The sequence below is a fragment of the Podarcis vaucheri genome (assembly GCF_965113315.1).
Source record: "Podarcis vaucheri genome assembly, chromosome: 1".
Lineage (NCBI taxonomy): Eukaryota > Metazoa > Chordata > Lepidosauria > Squamata > Lacertidae > Podarcis > Podarcis vaucheri.
In genome coordinates this window covers 24,478,889-24,498,650 of record NC_138759.1, presented here as the reverse complement: position 1 = coordinate 24,498,650, position 19,762 = coordinate 24,478,889, and the positions used below count along the sequence as shown (strand labels likewise).

Sequence of the window (19,762 nt, the reverse complement as noted above, 5' to 3'; positions counted from 1 at the left end):
CGGCTAAAAGGCTATTAGCGGCTTAGAAAAAGGGGGGGGGCAGAAAAAAATCGGAACACTTGCAAGACGTTTTCGTCTTGCAAAGCAAGCCCATAGGGAAAATCGTCTTGCGAAGCAGCTCAAAAACGGAAAACCCTTTCGTCTAGCGGGTTTTCCGTCTTGCGAGGCATTCGTCTTGCGGGGCACCACTGTAGTTCAATGCAATTAGATACACGAGCATGAAGTCATTGCCACAACTTGCTCTAGCTTGAGCACTGCCATTAATTTATATTTTCCAAATCACAAAAGTGCTTCTGTTTAACTGATAAGCAATGGAAAAGAGCATCTTTTCCAACGCTAACACACAAAGGAGACAATAAAATGGAAAGCTCACATGAACCTGCCACCTGACATTTCATCTTCAAAGGACCACTATAAAAACTGTTGTATTACAAGGCGGAAACTTTGTTTCAGTAACATTTTCCAGTAGATTTTTTAAAAAAATAAATACTTAATGGAATTATACGCTCTGCCAACAGAAAGAAGAATATCAAACAAGATATTCTGACCACTGGTCACTCTCTTGCTCCTCTATGCTGTTCCGGGTTCCTCCTGACCCCCTGAGCCAATTTCGGGAAAGGCGGGCTCACTATGTATGCATAGATGCTCACCTGGAGCACCAAGGAATGGCAACATAAAAAAATACACTGTAATTAAATGTTTTTCTTCTGGAGAAATGGGCTCTTGGAGCAGAATCTAACTCAAGTTAGCATAATAACGGAGCAGAACTGGGTGAGTTTGTTCAGACTTAAGTAAATGCCGGTTCACACTACAAGGCAGCGTACAGCAATATATACAATAAAATATAATCCACCATAAAAGCAGTACAAAATTACCAATAAAAGTGAATTATCACAAAAGTCCTAGCAGAGACACAAATAAAACCAGCATCCACCCAAAGAAAACTTTGCTATAGGAAGCTGGAAACACAGTCAAAAAATCCTCTCTTCAAAATTTTGGGAAGTGTGTACGTAAACCTTATGCCACTGATCTCTTACTCATTCTGTTTATACTATAAAGACTTGTTATTCCCATTTTACAGACACTAGCCCTTAGCAAACGCAAACTGTGACTGCTCGCTTGCATATATTAAGTAAACACTTGACACTGAAAACATGTAAGTTTTCGGGGCAGCATAGACCCATCCTGCTATAATTGGAGGGGCCCAAAATGTAAAGGGGAAAAACATAAAGGGAAAGACAGGCAAGAGGGCACGGGGAGGATGGGGAAGAGGGCCACACGCTTGTCTAAATCTTAAAAATTTGTGTAACGTTTGTTATGGAAAGGGGGGGAAGGAGGCTTCTCCCCAGAATTAAGGGAAGTTATCCCAGCCCATTTTCTATCAGCTGAGGACAAGAGTCTCCATGGCGTTCAGAGGAGTCTTTACGGGAAATATAATAGAAACTGCTTCTTTCAAGCTGAATTCAAGTGGGCAAGGCAGGGGATTTTAATGTATGGCTTTTATTTTAACATAAGTGTGCTGCTTTCTGTCCACCGCCCACGCGCTTTACAAGGTACCTTTTAGCACTTGCCAATGTGCTTAATTATCTCGAACAGCCGGAGAACCAAAAAAGAAAAGAAAAAGAAACCGTCCCCTGTTCTGTGTTCCATTCTGGTGTTTTGCCTTATGTGCTCTTTTTCGGGATGCAGGGAGGAAAAGCCTCTCTGAATAATTTATAGGGGCCTAGGCAGAAACAAGCTCCTACTTTTGAATAAAAACGTTGGGTACAAGGAAGGGATTATAACTTTTCCACTGAGATCTATTTGCAGCAGAGGTACTTTGAACAGCTATGTTAAAATGGGACAGTGGGGTTTTGTTTTTTGGGGGGTTTTTTGCACAGCAAAGCTACGCTGAAAAGGCTACTCTGCAATACAATTCTAATGGAATAGATCAAAGATACCATTCCTGCTGGCCGAAAGGAGATTCCCAAACTTGCACCTATAACTTCTGTACCACTATGAGCAATTTACTAACATCAAACTAGACACTGCATTTTTTAGCCCATCATGGCTGGTTTTAATAAATAAGACAAATAAAACAAGACACACACACCCTCCAATAGATTTGGACTGTGTTGTTGTGGAATGAGGCAGAGAGAGAATGAATACCTTGCCATCCTGGGGTGCCTTCTCCTAAGTTATTACATTTATTTCTTTATATCACAAGCGGTTGGGGTCCCCCCCCCCCCGTTTTGAAAGGCTAGCATTCTAGCTGCCATCATTAAACAAACTACCGTTTCCAGGTCTTCTTCCAACATTATACCTCTAAGATATCCAAACAAAATTACTACTAGATCCCTTGGAAGATAATATCAAAAGTCCTGCCCTCCCCCCTTTTTAATAAGACAGTCTTCCAAAAGATCTGTATTGTAGGATATTCCCGTATCATTGGAAACGTATTTGAATTGGGTGTCTTATATCTTTGTCTTGAATTGTATATTATATATCGGGAGGTTGTGTGATTTTTGGCACCATCCACATGTTTGAAACTATATCAGGTATCACATTTATTAGTGAGAAAATGTAGAGGAAAACCAAGGGAATTTCACTGTTGTGCCCCAATATTTCAGCCTCCCCTTCCTCTGTTAATAAATGTGAACACACACACAGCATTTAGAAAGAAAACTTATTACAAAACCTGCAACCACTTGAAGAACTGAAAAAGAAATTTGAAATCAATACTAATTTCCATCCACATGAAGCAGAAGACATGAATAGGAAAGAGGTAAAAATATTAAGTTGTACGAAAATCAGATGCAGCGAAATGCCTTATGCAGCAGTTAAATGCCTTATAAGTAATTCATACTGTGAACAAAATCAAAATGAGCATGTCAGCAGGTCCAGTGTTGTACTGCAATCTGGGAGAACAATCAAAGCTACGCTAACATCGGTGCAGAACCTACAGCCCACAGCCTAATTAGGCTCACCAAGGCAGGCATGATGGTTTGGGCTTAGTCAAGCCACACCCACCTAGGCCCACGCAGAGCAGGGAACAGCCGGGTACATCTGCCCGGGTCTCAGAGGGCTAAGCTGACAGGGGCACCTGGGACTTGCTGCTTTTTTTGTTTGAGTTTATAACTTCATTCTAACAAGACTCCTGCCTGGGCCTCACACAAGCACTGCATGGGCCTGCACCCACCTGCCCAAAATCTGGCAGCATAAAGGACATGAGCTTTTGGGCAGATACGGCACATGGCTGGCCCAAATGTGGCTTGTGGAGTTTGCTGACCAGCTGATAGGTGTCACCTGCAGAACCCTGCGCTTAGTGTTGCATGGGGCTCTTTGATGGTTGCAGAGAGCTGTGTTCCTGTTGGGTTTTCTAAGCACGGAGCAAAAATGGATCACTTGACACCAGGTGATTGAAAGGGGGACGCCCACCCCTCCTGGCTGTCTCACCTCGCCTCTCCTGGGTGCCCTGGCTGACCCTGGGAAAGGCCCCTCTGGGCAAAAGGTCACCATTGACAACTGCAAGTTGTATGAGTCAAACTAGCAACCCCAAGAGAATTCCCCCCTTTACTACCTAAATGTGGCTGGTGCTGCAACTGTGAGGTGCATGGGTGGGGGGCTGCCAAGGAGCAGCACTGGAAGTGGTTTGTTCCTTGTTTATTATTTTTACCAATGTGGTTCTGTCCTCTCTTTCTCTTCTTCCACCGCAGATAGCCTCAAAACAGTTTTGAAACCAATGCCCTAAGGCTCCACATTAACTGAATTTACGAAACATCATTGTAGACTGCTCAACAAATTCCTAATTATCCAACTGTTTGTATAATTGGGACGCAATAATAATATTAATCACAGAGCACTTGACATATGCAAAGTCTTTTCCAGTGTTCAAGTGCTTCACATGCATTCTGTGGTACAAACAGGACTTACCAATCTCTGCATACTTTTGACATGCGTTGGGCTGATGGATAAGGCCTCTTCATACCAGCGTTTGGCTTCATCAATATTTCCCCGAAGTTCTGCCACTTGACCTCTCATGTACAGAACGTTGTGAGACATTGGAAAGAGGTTAGCAGCTTCCTGAGTACATGCTGTGGCTTCTGCAGGCTTTCCAATTCCTATGTATACTTCAGCTGTAAGGAGGAGGAAGGAGAGAGACGAATGAATGGTCCTCCCTAATTAACAGGGGAGGAAGGGAAAGGAGAATGTTAGCTGCTTTGAGGCTCCTTCGGGTAGTGATAAAGCGGGATATCAAATCCAAACTCTTCTTCTAATATACTCTCCATTGATTGTTTTATGGCTAAGTTCCCCAAGGAAACTACCTCAAGCAAATATTTTCTCTCTCAATTATATATATTCCAATCTTCATTAATTCTCTTGAGGCGCCAGCTTTTGTGAATCCAAGGGTACAAAGGGAAATATGGGCTTAGCTCTGATGTGGGACAATAATGAGGTTGCATGGGTTGTTTCAGGGCTTTTTCTCAGCTGGAACTCGCCAGAAATCAGTTCTGGCACCTCTCAGGTGGGCACCGTTGCCATTAGAAGAGAACAAGGGAGGCGTTCATGGTGAGTTCCAGCACCTCTTTTTCTAGAAAAATAGTACTGGGTTGTTTCCATATGAAAGAAAACAACCTTCAAACCTCTCCCATCTCTATCCATGCTATTTCTATCTCTATGAGTGTCCCCACCCCCATCATTCAGCCTGGACACTTAGGTCTAGCTCCAAGGGCCTTCTGCCGAATCCCTCACTGCGAGGTTACAGGGAACCAGGCAGAGGGGCTTATCGGTAGTGGCGCCTGCCCTGTGGAACACCCTCCCACCATATGTCAAGGAAATAAAACAACTACCTGACTTTTAGAAGACATCTGAAGGCAACCCTGTTGAGGGAGGTTTTTAATGTTTGATGTTTTATCGTGTTTTTAATATTCTGTTGGGAGCCACCCACAGTGACTGGGGAAACCCAGCCAGATGGGCGGGGTATAAATAATAAACTATTATTATGTTATTATTATGAGCCTTGAACTTTTTTAAAAAAACAACAACAACAACATGGCCCTGGAACAGGAGAATTCAGACAACATGCATGAACTTTGAGACCCTTTAAAAACACAATGAGTGGGATTCAACTAAACTGTCATGTGTACTGCACAAAGTCCAGTCACACAATGTGACCCCCCCCCAAAAAAAAACCCTATATCAGCTCCAGGTTGGGGCAAAGAATCAGGCAACTAGTTCTAAATACTCAGGGGGAAGTTGGACTTTTATTTCTAAGAGAGCAACCCCTCTCTCTATGATAGCAACCGCTTTTGAAACTGAAGGACAGTTTCATAAACTGTTAGCAATATGGGATGGGGAAGTGTTCAAAGGCGGGGGTGGGGAATCTGAGGAGCACATGCAAGCCTTTGGGGATTCTTAAAGTAGCTGTCTGGATCCCAGCCCAGTAAGTAAAGATTATTTTAACCAAAGGTGTGAAGGCATATATTAGCACTTCGATCTGCTGGGTACCAGCAGAGGAAGAATAAAGGAAAATCTGAAAAGTTTGATGAAGCCCTTCCAATAATTGCATAAAAACATCAAGGACCTCATGAAAGCATTTGATAATTTTAAAGCCAATGTTTAAGTAAATTGCAGCCCAGGCTACAGAGCAAAATGCCTTATGATTAGGCTCAGACGGGCACTCAAGTCTGTCTCCCAATGAGTTATTAATGATGAGGGACTGCATGCCATTTGTTTCCACTGACACTTTCAGGCATTTTCTCTCCCTCTCTCAAATTTTGCTTGATATCATTCATACTGCTGTGAACTACCTCAGTTTTCACAGAAGCAGTAAAGATGCTGATTTATAAATTCCCTATATAGCTCCCCTTTCCTGCTCACTTGTACTTTAATAACCAAACAACATCTACATGCACACACACACACACAATTGTGTTTCCCCCTACCCATCACTGTAAAATAATGTGGTTGATATATAAAAAACTGCTCCCATACAAAGGTTTTTAAATAAGTGCTATTTACTATCATCAGCATGATAGAAATAAGTGAAAAAGTGACAGCCAGGATCCCAAGGGCCATTCATGATGTACCACAGGGACATTTACTTACCGTCCCTTCCACTGTAGTAGTAGTAGTAGTAGTAGTAGTAGTAATAATAATAATAATAATAATTTATTATTTCTTCCCCAGCCACTCTGGGCGGCTTCCAAAAGAATATTAAAATACTATAATACATCAAACATTAAAAGCTTCCCGAAACAGAGCTGCCTTCAGATGTCTTCTAAAAGCCTGGTAGTTGTTATTCTCTTTGACATCTGGTGGGAGGGTGTTCCATAGGGAAGGCGCCACTACCGAGAAGGCCCTCTGCCTGGTTCCCTGTAACTTGGCTTCTTGCAGTGAGGGAACCGCCAGAAGGCCCTCGGTGCTGGACCTCAGTGTCCGGGTAGAACAATGGGGGTGGAGACAGTGCCTTACAACAGTAACAGTGCCTTACGACAAAGCAACACAACACCACACTGTACTTGTCAGGCCTATCCTTCTGATGACAAACCACCTCTTACTTTCTTTCTCTCCCACCTGCCCACCAACCCCAAATATTATGAGACCATCCAAGGTGGCGCTGCATACAATGCAAACAGTGGGGTTCTGGCATTAAAGTTGGAGCCCCTTCTCATCAAGGTGTGGAAGAGAATTATTCCGGCAGCCTTTGACTGGTGTATTTTATCTTCCTTGTTTAATGTTTTCTCTTTGCATTTTATTGTGCTTTATTTTATTTGCATTTCATTGCTTTTGGCCACCTTGAGCACCATTTGAAACATGTCAACCAACCAAAGTACTTCATCTGTTTAAAGGCCACTGTCTCAGGCATGAAATAAGCCTCAAGGCTTTCTGAGGCTTACATAAAAATAAAAATAAAATAAAATATATGAAGGACTGTTGTTCCAAAAGAAAAACTCCCCAAACACACAAGCATGCGTGTGCTACTATGTCATCACATTTTTCTTCTCAGAACTATTGGGCATACCCAACACCCTCCACTAGTTGGAAGAAGTCAGCACAGAAAAGGCATTAGACAAGTTTGATCTTACAGAGGACTAAAGAACAAAACAAAAAGTGAGTCCTTAAGCTGCCGTAAGACTCTTGTAACTTTTTGGTTGGTTCTAACAAAGGTATTGATCAACTATGGATTTATGAGTTACCTTTGTTTTTTTAAAAAACCTAAACACAATCATTCTAATTCAAGGGGGAACAAACAGAATTTGGAATATTTAAATATGGGCAATGTGCAAATAATACACCTCCCACACTACTGCTCCAATTAAAAAGGAGCTTTCAAGTTGAAAAGTATGGTGAAAGACCCAAACACGTATCATCCACATTGTGACTTTTGCACTATGTCTGTCTGGAATTAGTAGGCAAGCATCTAATTTATTTATTTTGCCTGATAAAACATAATTAACAACAAGATGTTTTACAACATAACAAAGTTTAAACCAATCAAACTGTTTTGTAACTCAGTACCATAAATTGCTCCCATTTATCTGTCCCCTTTATATAGCATAAGAGATCACACCATACATCTTTATATTTCCAACCTCAAGGCTCAGTTCAGATCTGAGGTCAAGTACATTCTTTTCTTCCCTGAAAGATTCTTCCTTTCTTTATTTATCATTTTAGGAAGCAGACAAAGGCTTCTGTCCTAACCTTAAGTACCTGGGAGCACGCCCCACTGAACTCAATGTGATTCGTTTCTGATTAATATGCGCAGGATCACAATATACAGTTGCAAACCTATATGCCCTTACTGGGAAACTGGTAGCTGAGATTTCCTTTTTTTTATAATCATATTTATTAAAATTTCCAATAATAACAGAATAGAAAAGATAAAAAAGATAAAGAAGAAAAAGAAAAAGAGAGACTAGTTTAGACCCTTCTTTTCATAGCCTTCTTTCTGGGACTTCCTCCTTCCCCTCCCGACTGTATTCCCCTTTCCCTAAGTTGGTTCCACAAGTTCTCATCCCCAAATTTAAGCCTAATATATTTTACTCATAAACCAATTTAAATTTACACAATCTTAACATCACTCCTCGTCTTATAATAAAACAAAATTTTCCCCCCAAGATCAGCTCTCATTCCTTCCACGAGTTCCCCCTTTCTAAAAAAAGAAAAAACGAAAACATATAGGATCAAAGTTATAAAGGATATAAGATAGAATATATAGAAAAGTTCAAAAAAATTGGTTACAAAGCCTTTGGATTCTAGGATTCCCCCTCCCTTCCCCGGTTTTTATTCCCCATGTCCATTTGTCTATATGTTGTCGGCCTGGAGATCTTAAGTCCACAGCCAAATTTTTCTCAGTCCATCTTGCCGGTTTCTTCAGATTTGGTTGTTTTAATAATATTTAACTTCATAAATCCAGTCTAATAGAGGCCTTTAATTTTCCTTAATCTTTTGTTGCTCCTCCCGTTGTTCTTTCCGTGTCGTATTTAGTCATTCACTCTTTTATTTCTTGTTTTCTCAGGTTTCTGTCTTGTTCAGCTGTCAAAACATTCTTGTTTCAAAACTTAGTGTCTCTACAGAGGTTTGTTATTCAGGGACAAAGACTTACGTCCAGTTCCTTTCTTGCTTCAATAGAAGATTCTATTGTATTATGGTCACCTCTGTAGACAAAATAATATTTCAGTTCTGCAGCTTTCCCAGGAGATAAGACCTATGCACATCCCAGAGTAGTTTTCCACATACGACACTTGTAATGTCCCGAAACCCCTCTAGGGGGATTGCAATAACTTTGTATCCTCTAGTCCAAAAGTCAAATTGTTGTTTCTTTTTCCCGACAGTTTATATCCATATTTATATCAAATTGTAACAAAATTAACCAGCAAAAAACTTGTAGCAAAGTCCTCTTTATATTTTCCAGCTTTGACAGCTCCTTTGACAGCTGTCAAATTCTCCATCTCTCTTCGCCAGGTTCTCCGAATCGCCCCGGTTCCCAGGGGGGGGTTGCCTTTTTCCTCTCACCCTCGACTCTTCTCCTCCAGCACAGTTCTTATAATTCACATCGTGGAGTTAGTAATTTTTGTCATCAATAAACTTCTAAATCGATCTTGGTTTCTCAGTCCTTGTTTTAGCATGTTTACAATCAGGGAGGGGACTGACTTCCTTTTTGGATCCCCTCCCGCTCGTGCCAGATCCGGAAAAAAATTTCTTTTTTCCTCCTTTTATACCCGGTTGCCCAATTACTCACGGGTTGTTGTTAATTGTCCGAATTTCCTTTGGAAGAAGCCAGCGCTCTCCGCCGGATGGCATGCGGCTGCGCCCGGCAGGGGAAGCGGAGGACTCAAAGCACCACGCCACTCCCCGGCGCCCGATCCGTAGCCTTTAAAAAGGCTCCTTCACGAGCCGGGAGGGCGATAACGGTGCCAGCCGAGTCACCATGTCCACGGGATCCGTTCCCGTGGTTTTTAAGGGTCCCCGCGTCGCCGGCGCGGTAGGACCCGACCCCTGCCGAGCCGACTCCCTCCGGAGCTCGGAGGGAGTCCGCCATTCGGCGATGGCGCTAACCCGGAAGTCCGGTAGCTGAGTTCCGGGTTAGCGCCATCGCCGAATGGTAGCTGAGATTTCCTATTGTTTTTATCATCCTACTACTACCCCAACTAAATATTTTGGAACAGTATTTGTCTGCCTGTCTGTTTTCTATGCATTTTGGACACTTCTTAATGAATTTTTTGCATGGTGGTTTCTGAGATCAAGAAGCAGGTATGGGCATCATTGGATGCCATTTTCAATCAAGTTGGCAGACCGAACTTTTCAACACTGCACTGAGTTTCTGCTTTCTCAGCATTCTGGAGCAACGCTGGGTACAAGTTTCTAATCTCTGTACCCTACTAATGCACTCAGGACAGTGTACATGTCCTGCCCCCCGCCCATACTCAGAGCAACCTTATGATGAAGATTAGAGCAAGATGGGTTTTATGAATGAGTGAGTAACTAGCATTCTAGTTTCTGTATTTGCAGACAACATCTCATTTGGGAAAATAATCTGTGTATCTTATTCCTCTAACTTGCTGTCTAAGACAATACAGCGTAGTTAACAAATACATCATATGGATCTTTGGCTGATTTGTTTTGGGGCAAGGTGATTTTACTTCTGACCTGTATTTCAAAAACAGCATCGTTTCTTGAAATAGGTACATTATAGTCCCTGATAATAGCTTGCCACCTCACTTGTGGGTTGAACTGCCTTAAACGTTATTCCATAACTCTGTAATATCGATATCTCAATATACCTCACGTATTTGAGCTTTAACACCAGAAGGTTCAGCTAACCTCTTTGACTCTATTAAAGCACATTTACATGAGTTTGCTATTGACACCTCAAGTCAGAAGAGAATGAGGCTCTTAATCTCAGGGACTTGGGTTCAAGCCCCACGTTGGGCAAGAAGATTCCTTCATTGCAGGAGGTTGGAATAGATGACCCTTGTGGTCCCAACTCTACCATTTTATTATTCTACATAAAAAACGTATTTCAGATTCTCCACCCTCCTCCCGAAATTAGTTTTAGCTTGCTATTCTCTTTTGCAGTCTGAAAAGCATATAATTGCAGATGGCATTTTATCTTTTTTGCCGGAAATTCATAGTTTGAGCTGCCCAGATTAAAGTTCACCGAAACAACGTCACTCTTAATTTTCAATGAGGCACTTTAAATTTCCATGACTTAACACAACCTGAGCAGCGGATGGGAAGGGGGCGGCGGGGGTGGGGTGGGGAACTCAACCTCCTGACAAGGTTGTTAAATACTAAATGCCATCCTCCCCTAGACTACTGTTTCATAAATTAAGCATACAATGTTCTTGTCTTGAAATGTAACGAAATGCCACATTCCGAATAAGTGTCCTTAAAAGCTGTGCTTTTAGCTGACATACAATAAAAACATTCTGCCCCGCTGAAGGCAATGACTACAGATTCCTGTAGCTAATGAGCAGGAAAAAAGAAAACAGCAGCTGTGCCCTATTACCTGCATGAAGCCAGATTTGAGCCAGAGTCATCCAAGGATGCAGAGGACCTTGCTTTGGAGCACTGCTCTGCAAAGACGAGGCAACTTCAGACAGCGCCTGCTCCACTCTAGAGGCTGCTATCGACATCGCATGGATCGAACCTGCGGAAATAATAGACATAGCTTGCATCAGTAGAAAGAAAGAGAAAGCCTGGGCTTCAGCTGCTTGCTGTTCTTCATTTTAACTCTGTACATGTAAAGGTGTTGCGAAACCTTAAAACATCTACGTTTGCCAGGCTCCCCCTTCCCCGATTATAAGAGTGTTAGTGTTAGTGAACCTGCATTAAAAGCCTATTACATTACTAGCGGAAATGACAGATGAGATTGGAGCAGCCACTCGTGAAACACAAAGCTTTCGACGACCGACAGCAGGTATACAAGTTCCACGCACACACATACAAGCTGTAAGACTCAAAGAGGTTTGGGGATGATGCTTATATGATGTAACTCTTACTACTTACTCTTCACTGCTAGTTATCACTGAACACACCACCTCCCTGGAGGGGTAATTAGAATACTATTTTAAGGATAATAATAGAGAGACTAAAATAACCTAAGAAATTCAGAATGATCTCAACGTTTCCCTGAAACAGAAACCAATTAAGCTGCAAAGACTATAAAGTTCACTTAATCACCAATATTAGCAGCTGGGGAAGTGAACAGAATGAGCACTTCGTCCAAAATGGAGTTGATGAATCTAAGCAGGGAGGGGGGAATCTAACCAACAGATTATTCTTTTCCTTGATATTTTCCTATATGTTACTGTTTACTGCTTTTAGCCAATTTCTATTTGATATGCATGTACAAATAAACAAGCAACTCCTTCTATAATACTAGATATCTTCACATATCAGTTCTGCTGTAGTTCCTAAACATGTGAGACACTCACTGCATTTCTCTAACGTGGTACCAATTAAACATGACCTTCCAAGACTTAAATGCACGCTTGACAAAAGCGGAGGACACCGAAGAATATAAACGAAGAGTGAAGCATCTGAAATGTTTGCAAGGAGAAGCAGAGAGACGAATGCCTTCTTTGTCAAGCTACAAATAAATTGGCACACTCATCTAATCACCTTCTAATATTTCCTTTGTGGCAATTTTGGAACAGAGCTGCTAAAATGTACCCCAAATAATGTCAGGTGTTTACACTGTAACTTCTTGTTCACACATAAAGTTATCGGTGTCTGAAGTCTGGCAAGAGCTCCTGGGTCTTTAAGACCTGTGTGACAAGCAGAACTTAATCGACTGAAACTTTCCCTGGCATGCAGAAAGGGTAAATGTCATCTGCTGAACTGCTTGCCCCACAGAAGCTCCAAAAGGAACAGCTTTAAAAGAGAACTAGACAAATCAATGCAGGAGAAGGCTGTTGTTAGATCTCTGGCCACAATGGCTACATTCTGCCTCTGTTGTCAGGAGTCAGTACAATCGTACCTTGGTTCTCAAACTTAATCCGTTCCGGGAGTCTGTTCGACTCCCAAAACGGTTTGAAAACCAAGGTGCGGCTTCCAGTTGGCTCCAGGAGCTTCCTGCACTCAATTGGAAGCCGTGGAAGCTTCCAAAAAATGTTCGCAAACCGGAACACTCACTTCTGGGTTTGCAGCGTTCGGGAGCCAAAATGTGCAAGTACCAAGGCACGACTGTATGCCTCTGAATACCCATTGCTGGAAATCCCAGGTGGGGAGATTGCACTCAAATCTTGCTTATGGGCTTCCCATGGGCTTCTGATTGGCCACAGTGAGAACAAGATGCTTCACCAAATGGGCCTTTGGTGTTATCCAAGAGAGCTCTTTTATTTTCTAATGACTGGAAATGCCATGGGCACCACGAATTCAAAATATTACATAAGTAATATGACTTCTCATTATTGAAAGGGGGACCACTATGAGAGGACATTCATACGTTTTGGCACATATAAATGTGGTGAAGACTAACCAGGTCTTCCCCCCAAACCAGCTTTGATACCTGATTTAGTACATATATTATCCCTGGCATCTAGGATTCTGGCCCCTATAAAGCAGCATTCCACTCAAGTGAGCCCCAACTGCAGTGAACCAACATAAGCCTGATATGGGCTTAGGGTCTCAGTGAAAATGAGGCCTATGTGGGAGACAGTAGGGATAAGGCAAACATCTAATCTCCAAACACACATCGATCACAACAACTGTTCCAATACCTCCCATTTATGTTTTTCTAGTCAATCGCCAACTGGAGATTTTCTGCTATCAACTATGGCTTGCTTGTTTAACCAGAACACCCTTTTCATGGTCAGGGCTTAACTTTCTGAAAATAGCAAAAATCCAATATTCAGCTGTGGCTTCAGCCACCAAATTTGCTGCCTCACTTCTTATTACACTGCATAGCTATTTGTGTACCACTTCACCTTATACCCGTTCCAGGAGTCATTATAAACTTAACAAAAGTAACTGAGCTACGATTTCATTCACTAGGATGAACCAGTGCTTTGTTTAAATGGCTTAATTTTATAGTGCTTTATTTCAGCAAGGGACACCTGCCACTATTTGAACCACCGACAAAGGAAGCCTGTCATTGTGACAAGATGATTATTAAATTTTCCAGCATTTTTTTGCTAGTGTTTACTTTGAGAAGGCCTTTTGTTTCTGAACAGCTGATAAATTGGCTGACTCCGGCACAAGGGGAAGAAAACCAAAAGAAGACAATTCTGTATTGCTTTTCTACTTGAACGTTTATGGGATGGAGGGAATCCCCTTCTTAATATGATGAGCATGTTGCTACTTCCCCTGTGTTTATCTTTAGGATTGCCAAGTGAATGATGAAATGGTAAATACTTGACATAATGCAAATCCTTCAGAGGCTCACCCCTCTCCTTGCTGCAAAATGGAAAGTTGCTTTTCAATCAAATTTCATGAGAACAATGTCTTAGTTAAAGGAAAGGAAATGAGCAAAATCATGCAAGGTGAAAATACAACCCGGTTTCACATGCACACACAAAAAAAGCAGGTGCCAGAGAATGTAAGAGTGCCAAACTGTGGTACATGCAGAGATCTGTATGCCGGTGTGAGTAAAACTCTCTCTAGATGAAGAGACAGTACATTCTGTAGGACCAAATAAAACATGTATGTGTATGTCTAATCTAGGGGTAGCCAAGTTTGTGCCCTTCAGCTGCTTGGACTACAAAGCCCATTAGACCAGTCAGCATCATCAATGGTCTGGGCTGATAGGTGTTATAGTCCACAATAACTGGAGGTAATACCACACTGGCTGTCCCTGGGCTAATCCCACAAGACGGTGGGCAACACCCAATGATAGTCATACTGAGAGTAAGAACATTAGCATCAATAGTGTCCACTGATTTCAATGGATCTAGTCTGAATATGATGAACATTGTATATCACCCTTTATTAGCAACTGCAATAACTCGTCCCCTACCTCCAATATGTTAAAAGGCTCGTCGACGTTTTCCAAAATGGATGGTGTACATTAACGAAGAGGAGCCTGGGGCTTAAATCAACAAACAAAACTTTCTTTGTTCCATAGGGTTGGTACATGAAACAAGTATCATGCACTTTTTGCTAATTGATCGTACACTGCCATCAACATCATTTAGAATGGTGCCAAGACCACATAGATGGCTAATAAATAATAATACAGTATTAGGCGTAAGAATGCCAACAACGTATCTTAAATAAATAAATAAATAAAGTGCTTTTTTTGCTTTTTTTTTAGAATAGGTTAACCTTGCTTTATTTTCTTTTAAAATCTCTTTCCGCCCCTTATTCCTTCCAGCCAAGAGGCCAGAAAATGAACTTACTGATCTGGAGAAATCTTAAATATGGTGGATTACGGAATTATGCAATGGATTTTATAAAGTTAGCCCCTGCTCCCAAGGACCTTTATTTGCAGCCCTCCAGAAATCAATACTGCCTCTTTAATAACAGAACTCTAGTCCTAGCTGAGGGCATTCAGATCTCATAGGATTGCAGCCTCAGGGGTGACTGGCTAAGGAGCAGCAGCCTCGCTTTGCACAATGTCAAACCTCCATGACGAATGGACACACATTTACATTCTGTGGTGGAGGGAAGGTGTTATTACTAAGCCTTTAGAAGTTTAAAAATAGACCTGTATAGTAAATACTACTTACAAACTGAAAAAAGGGAGAAAAAACCATGAAAGTAAGCATCTGGAGGGTTGCCTTTAAACAACAGATCAAACCACAAATTAAAATCACGAAGGATAACAGCTATAAAACAGAACCGCACAAAAAAAGCAAAATACACTTCTGATAACCTTCAAACTGTAAGCTCATTTTCTTGTTTTTCCAAAGGACAGTGAACATTTCAAAATAAGGAGTTTAAAGTCATGATGAATTTCCGATAAGAATTTGGAGAAAGTTCTTGTTAAATAAATCCCTTTCATGTCATGTTAACAATCAAATTGAATATAGAAAAACAACAGAGTATACATATTGAGAGCAAGAAAGCTACAGAGGGTTTGGACCAATTCTATTCATATGGATTCAATGGGGGAATGAAAGTGCATAAACAACTGCTCTGAGGTCAAATAATCGAGGCTCCTACAAAACTGCCACATAACTATATTTCCCCTCGCCCTCATAAGATATTGCAGCTCTCGCTGGAGGTAGGAAATTCACAGCCTGCTTTTGTGCTTTCATTTCTGCAGCATCTCATGATTGGTCCTACATCCTTATGGAAAGCTAAATAGGTTCGCGGCTTCACCAACAACAATTTAATGCTACGTGGGCTATGCTCTGTAGAGGCTCTGTTTTAGAAAAGGATATTGTCTATCACACTTCCCCAGCTGTTAGCTAGCATCCAAAGTAATAACTAGTCCTGAATTTTTAAAGTGTTTTTTTTTTGGGGGGGGGAATAAATCCCCAAAAGTTCATATCAGCACCCATAAGTGCAGACAGCACGATTCCAACCACCGCAAAATGAATTCTGACACAGATCCATCAGAGACCAGTAGACGAAGACCAAACCACAAACTACACTTCACAGCAATTTTCTGGGCAGCACCATTTCAGACAGCAAAGACCTTTTTTCGTATGCCCCCTCATGAAGAAACCCCACCTCACTTCAGGTAGTAAACTAACACACCAAAACAAAAATCTTTAGCACAGCATCCTTTCAGATGCACTACCTGACTGCCTGGCCTGCAGCCCCAAGTAGCAGAGCCCAGAATTGTATCACCTTAGCTATGGCCTCACTTTCTGTAAGGTGCAGTAGGGCTCTTAGGGAGGGGTGATATTTTTTTTAATGTCCCACTGAAGAACCAGGATCACAGAAAAGCCTCGACAAAACAAGTGGGAGCAGAATTAATACCAATATGCAAGCACAAGTGATATCCTTTCAAACAGCATCTTGAATAGGATCCAACTACATTGTGACCTGATTAATTTGCACTCCTTTGCTACTTATTTTCCAGCACCTGTCATCTAATTCAGTGCCAGAGACAACGATTTACTCACTCTACTCTCCGAAACGAACAGATTACACCAATTTACGATAGAAAGAAAAAAAAAACCCAACCACCACAGTGCAAAAGAAATCTTTCCTGTCTTGAAGTTAGCTTCTAGGAATGAAAATTGTTGCCAATTATATTTAATTCTGTCAAATAAAGGTCCTAACATTTCAAAACGAGTTAATTGCATGGATGAGAACAAACTCCAGTAAAAAAAAAAAAAAAATGTTGCACCTATAGTACAAAAGGAGAAGTAGGAGCCGAGTTCCTACAACTCAAGAATCAGTATAGTACAGTGGTACCTCAGGCTAAGTAATTAATTCGTTCCGGAGGTCCGTTCTTAACTTGAAACTGTTCTTAACCTGAATCACCACTTTAGCTAATGGGGCCTCCTACTGCTGCCGCGCCGCCAGAGCATGATTTCTGTTCTCATCCTGAAGCAAAGTTCTTAACCTGAGGTAATATTTCTGGGTTAGTGGAGTCTGTAACCTGAAGCGAATGTAACCTGAAGCGTATGTAACCCGAGGTACCACTGTACTGACAAATTTGGGCACATACTTATAATACTAACAGCGTGTTTTCCGAGTGCTCCATCACACATGATGTGGAGGCACAGGAATGTGGACCAAGAGTTGCCAAGTCCTACAAGGGTCCAGGTTTTCTCCAGCTTGAGGCTTCAGATCCAGAGCTGTGAGGTGGGTTGGGGAGTTAAAATGGCAACCCCATTGCTTCTTCTTTCTTCTCCTGGCTCACAGCCAAGACATGGAAATCTTCCACATCCTGGTACACCCCCAGCGTTAATCCTCGCTCCACAGCACTGCATCGACAATGGGTACCAATCTTTGCGCAACAGACTCTTGGAACAGCTGTGCCACTGACCCATCGCAATATTGCTAAAATGCCTTATGGCAGCACTTACTCAGTGCTCTCAGGGAGGCAATGGAGCCCCCTGGTGGTCCCTCGATGTAACATTTCATGAGCCTTCCAAGGGTATTGGAGTGAGGAGTTAGGAGACTGATTTAAGAGCATACCCACTTGAAACCATCACTGCTTACTTGAAGAAACATGGAGTATTGCAGCCTAAAACAGTTTCAAATGCCCTAATGATTTTTTTTTAAAAATCATCATCATCATCATCATCATATAATCCAAACAGGTAGGTTGCACTAATACCAAATACCTTGATGTTCAACAACATTTCAGGGCAATGGATGCTTAGCAGTTGTGGAGATTATCAGAAGCACAAACAGAGCAAACTAGCACGCCTATCAGAAAGAGGAAATCAGTTTACAGAGTGGCGGTTCGCAGGGCCCAGGAACGAGGTCACAGTATGGATTGGTTGCATAGGGCCAGACAAAGGTATCGGATTTGGGATGAGGGTGAGGAGATTGAGGAGACATAAACAGGTGGAGAGGAGACTCTGTTCTTGAGAGAGGTGAAGATGTGGAGGAATCAGAAGCTAAAAAGTGAAAGAGAAAAATATAAAGAAAATGCCAGGAATAGGTTTTGAATGGCTTAATGGATGCCATGAAAAGAAAAGAATAATCCTAATAATGTATAGCTCATTTAACCACCACTAAAAAGGAAGCAACAGTTTACCACACAAAATATATTTTCCTACAAGCACTGCAAAAAGGTCACTTTCCTTGCACAAATTTTTTTTAAATGTTTACTGAGATTTAGTAAAACCAGTTTCAATCAAGTCAAGTTATTTGGGAAAGGAAAACTGTTATAATGGAAACATTTGTAAGGCAAACTATTTGGCACGTCCAATAGGAATACAGATGGCAAAAATTATTTTCTGAAACGGGAGTAGCCAAGGTGGTGTCTTGCAGATGCTTCGGACTCCAACTCCCATCAGCCCCACCTGGTGTGGCAATGCTCACGGAGGAATGGTGTCGTAGTCCAACATTTGCAGAGCACCATGTTGCCCACTGTGTCCTAAAACCTGAGTGCCTGAAGCTGCCAAATGCTTGTCCAAGTTAGAAATAAAACACCAACTGTCTAGGTAAGTGATACTGAACTTCATTTAAAAAATAAATCAATCCTTGAACGACAGGAGACAGAAGGTCCGCTTCATCACCCTGTTCCATGAAAGGAAGGAGATCCTGGTGTCATTTCGTGGGCAAAGCATCCTGGTTCATGTGCTCAGGTGCGACTCGAGAATTTGTTGCTCACACCCTCCCTTGACAATATCAAAGGCAATGTGTGCATTTATTTTTACTCAATCCAGTTCTTCCTCCCGAGAATTTACAGAGGCATAGAAAGGATTATCCCCTTTTATGTAAATAAGCCAGGCAAGGCCTCAAAATAAAGAGTTGCTTCAAAGTAACTCCAAAATCCTCCCTATAATTCAAATTCTGTAGTGGAACTAGACTCCCTCTTGCTCTAGAGAAGCCATTTTGCTTGAAAAGGAGGCGGGAAAACTTGTCAGAGCTGGTAGAAAATGAGTGGGTGGAGAAATAAGTTGTTGAAACGGTTGTGATTTTCTGTTTTTTCTTTCTTTCTATTCTCTATGTTCTTTCTCTTTTCTGTTCTATCTGCAATTTGGAAAAAAATGCAATAAAAATTATTATAAAAAAAAAAGGAAATGAGTGGGTGGAGACAGCCTGGGTATTCTGGGCTGTGCACCACTGAAAACAGCTCTGCTGGATAACGCTTTGCAGATTGCAGTCACAGTTGATTGTTTTAAAGAAGAGATCTATGAAACAACTGGTAAATTGTCTATCAGCTATGATCTAGTTACAAATGCTCATACTTCACTTTTTTCTTTTGGCTCTTCATTAAAAAAAATAAAAATTCCAGTACTGATGAAGCAGCAGGAGAAGTGGCTATTTTGCAGTTCATGCATGGATGGAGCAAGGCGTCAAGGATCAACTTTTACATTTGAACCTCCGTTTTGGGAGGTCCCTGAAGCCTCAGTGAAGACCAGAAGAAAAGTGCGTAAATAATGGCTAGCTTGCTAAAAGAAGCACAAGCAGGAGTTTGTTCCAGTTGGGCAGCTGGCCAGAGCCACTATCAAAGCAGCCTTTGACACATAAGCATAGGTAGGTTGAAAACAAATCAAACTTAATCTTCAGTTCTGTCCTAAAACCAGATTAGCAGCCCATAGTCTAAAAAAAAAAAGTCTGACTAAGGTCCATTGATGCTTGTAGTCTAAACTTGCCTCTAAACTATGATCTGGCTTTGTTGTACCTAGATCCAGAAAAGTACTTTTGACTCTGAAAATGGGTGAAGGGCATGATTATAAGGTGGGTGGGAGGAATC

General features: G+C 41.6%; 1 protein-coding gene and 1 long non-coding RNA gene across 4 annotated transcripts in view; both read right to left on the bottom strand.

The window, feature by feature from the left end:
- TTC7B (tetratricopeptide repeat domain 7B) overlaps nt 1-19,762 on the bottom strand; it is a 106,616-nt gene that overhangs the window by 14,502 nt on the left and 72,352 nt on the right. The window contains exons 18-21 of one of the 3 annotated variants that reach the window (XM_082232652.1): nt 17,787-17,954; nt 15,156-15,206; nt 10,994-11,134; nt 3,913-4,115 (exon numbers count right to left, since the gene is read on the bottom strand). In XM_082232652.1, coding sequence (XP_082088778.1) covers nt 3,913-4,115; nt 10,994-11,134; nt 15,156-15,206; nt 17,787-17,954 — 563 coding nt within the window. The remainder of the gene's footprint in view (nt 1-3,912; nt 4,116-10,993; nt 11,135-15,155; nt 15,207-17,786; nt 17,955-19,762) is intronic. The other 2 variants (XM_082232653.1, XM_082232654.1) reach the window with 2 other exon arrangements.
- Nucleotides 11,467-15,144, bottom strand: LOC309539062. The gene is made up of 2 exons (XR_014222637.1): nt 13,360-15,144; nt 11,467-13,170 (listed from the first exon to the last, which is right to left on the bottom strand). It is a non-coding gene; the product is annotated as an uncharacterized lncRNA (long non-coding RNA).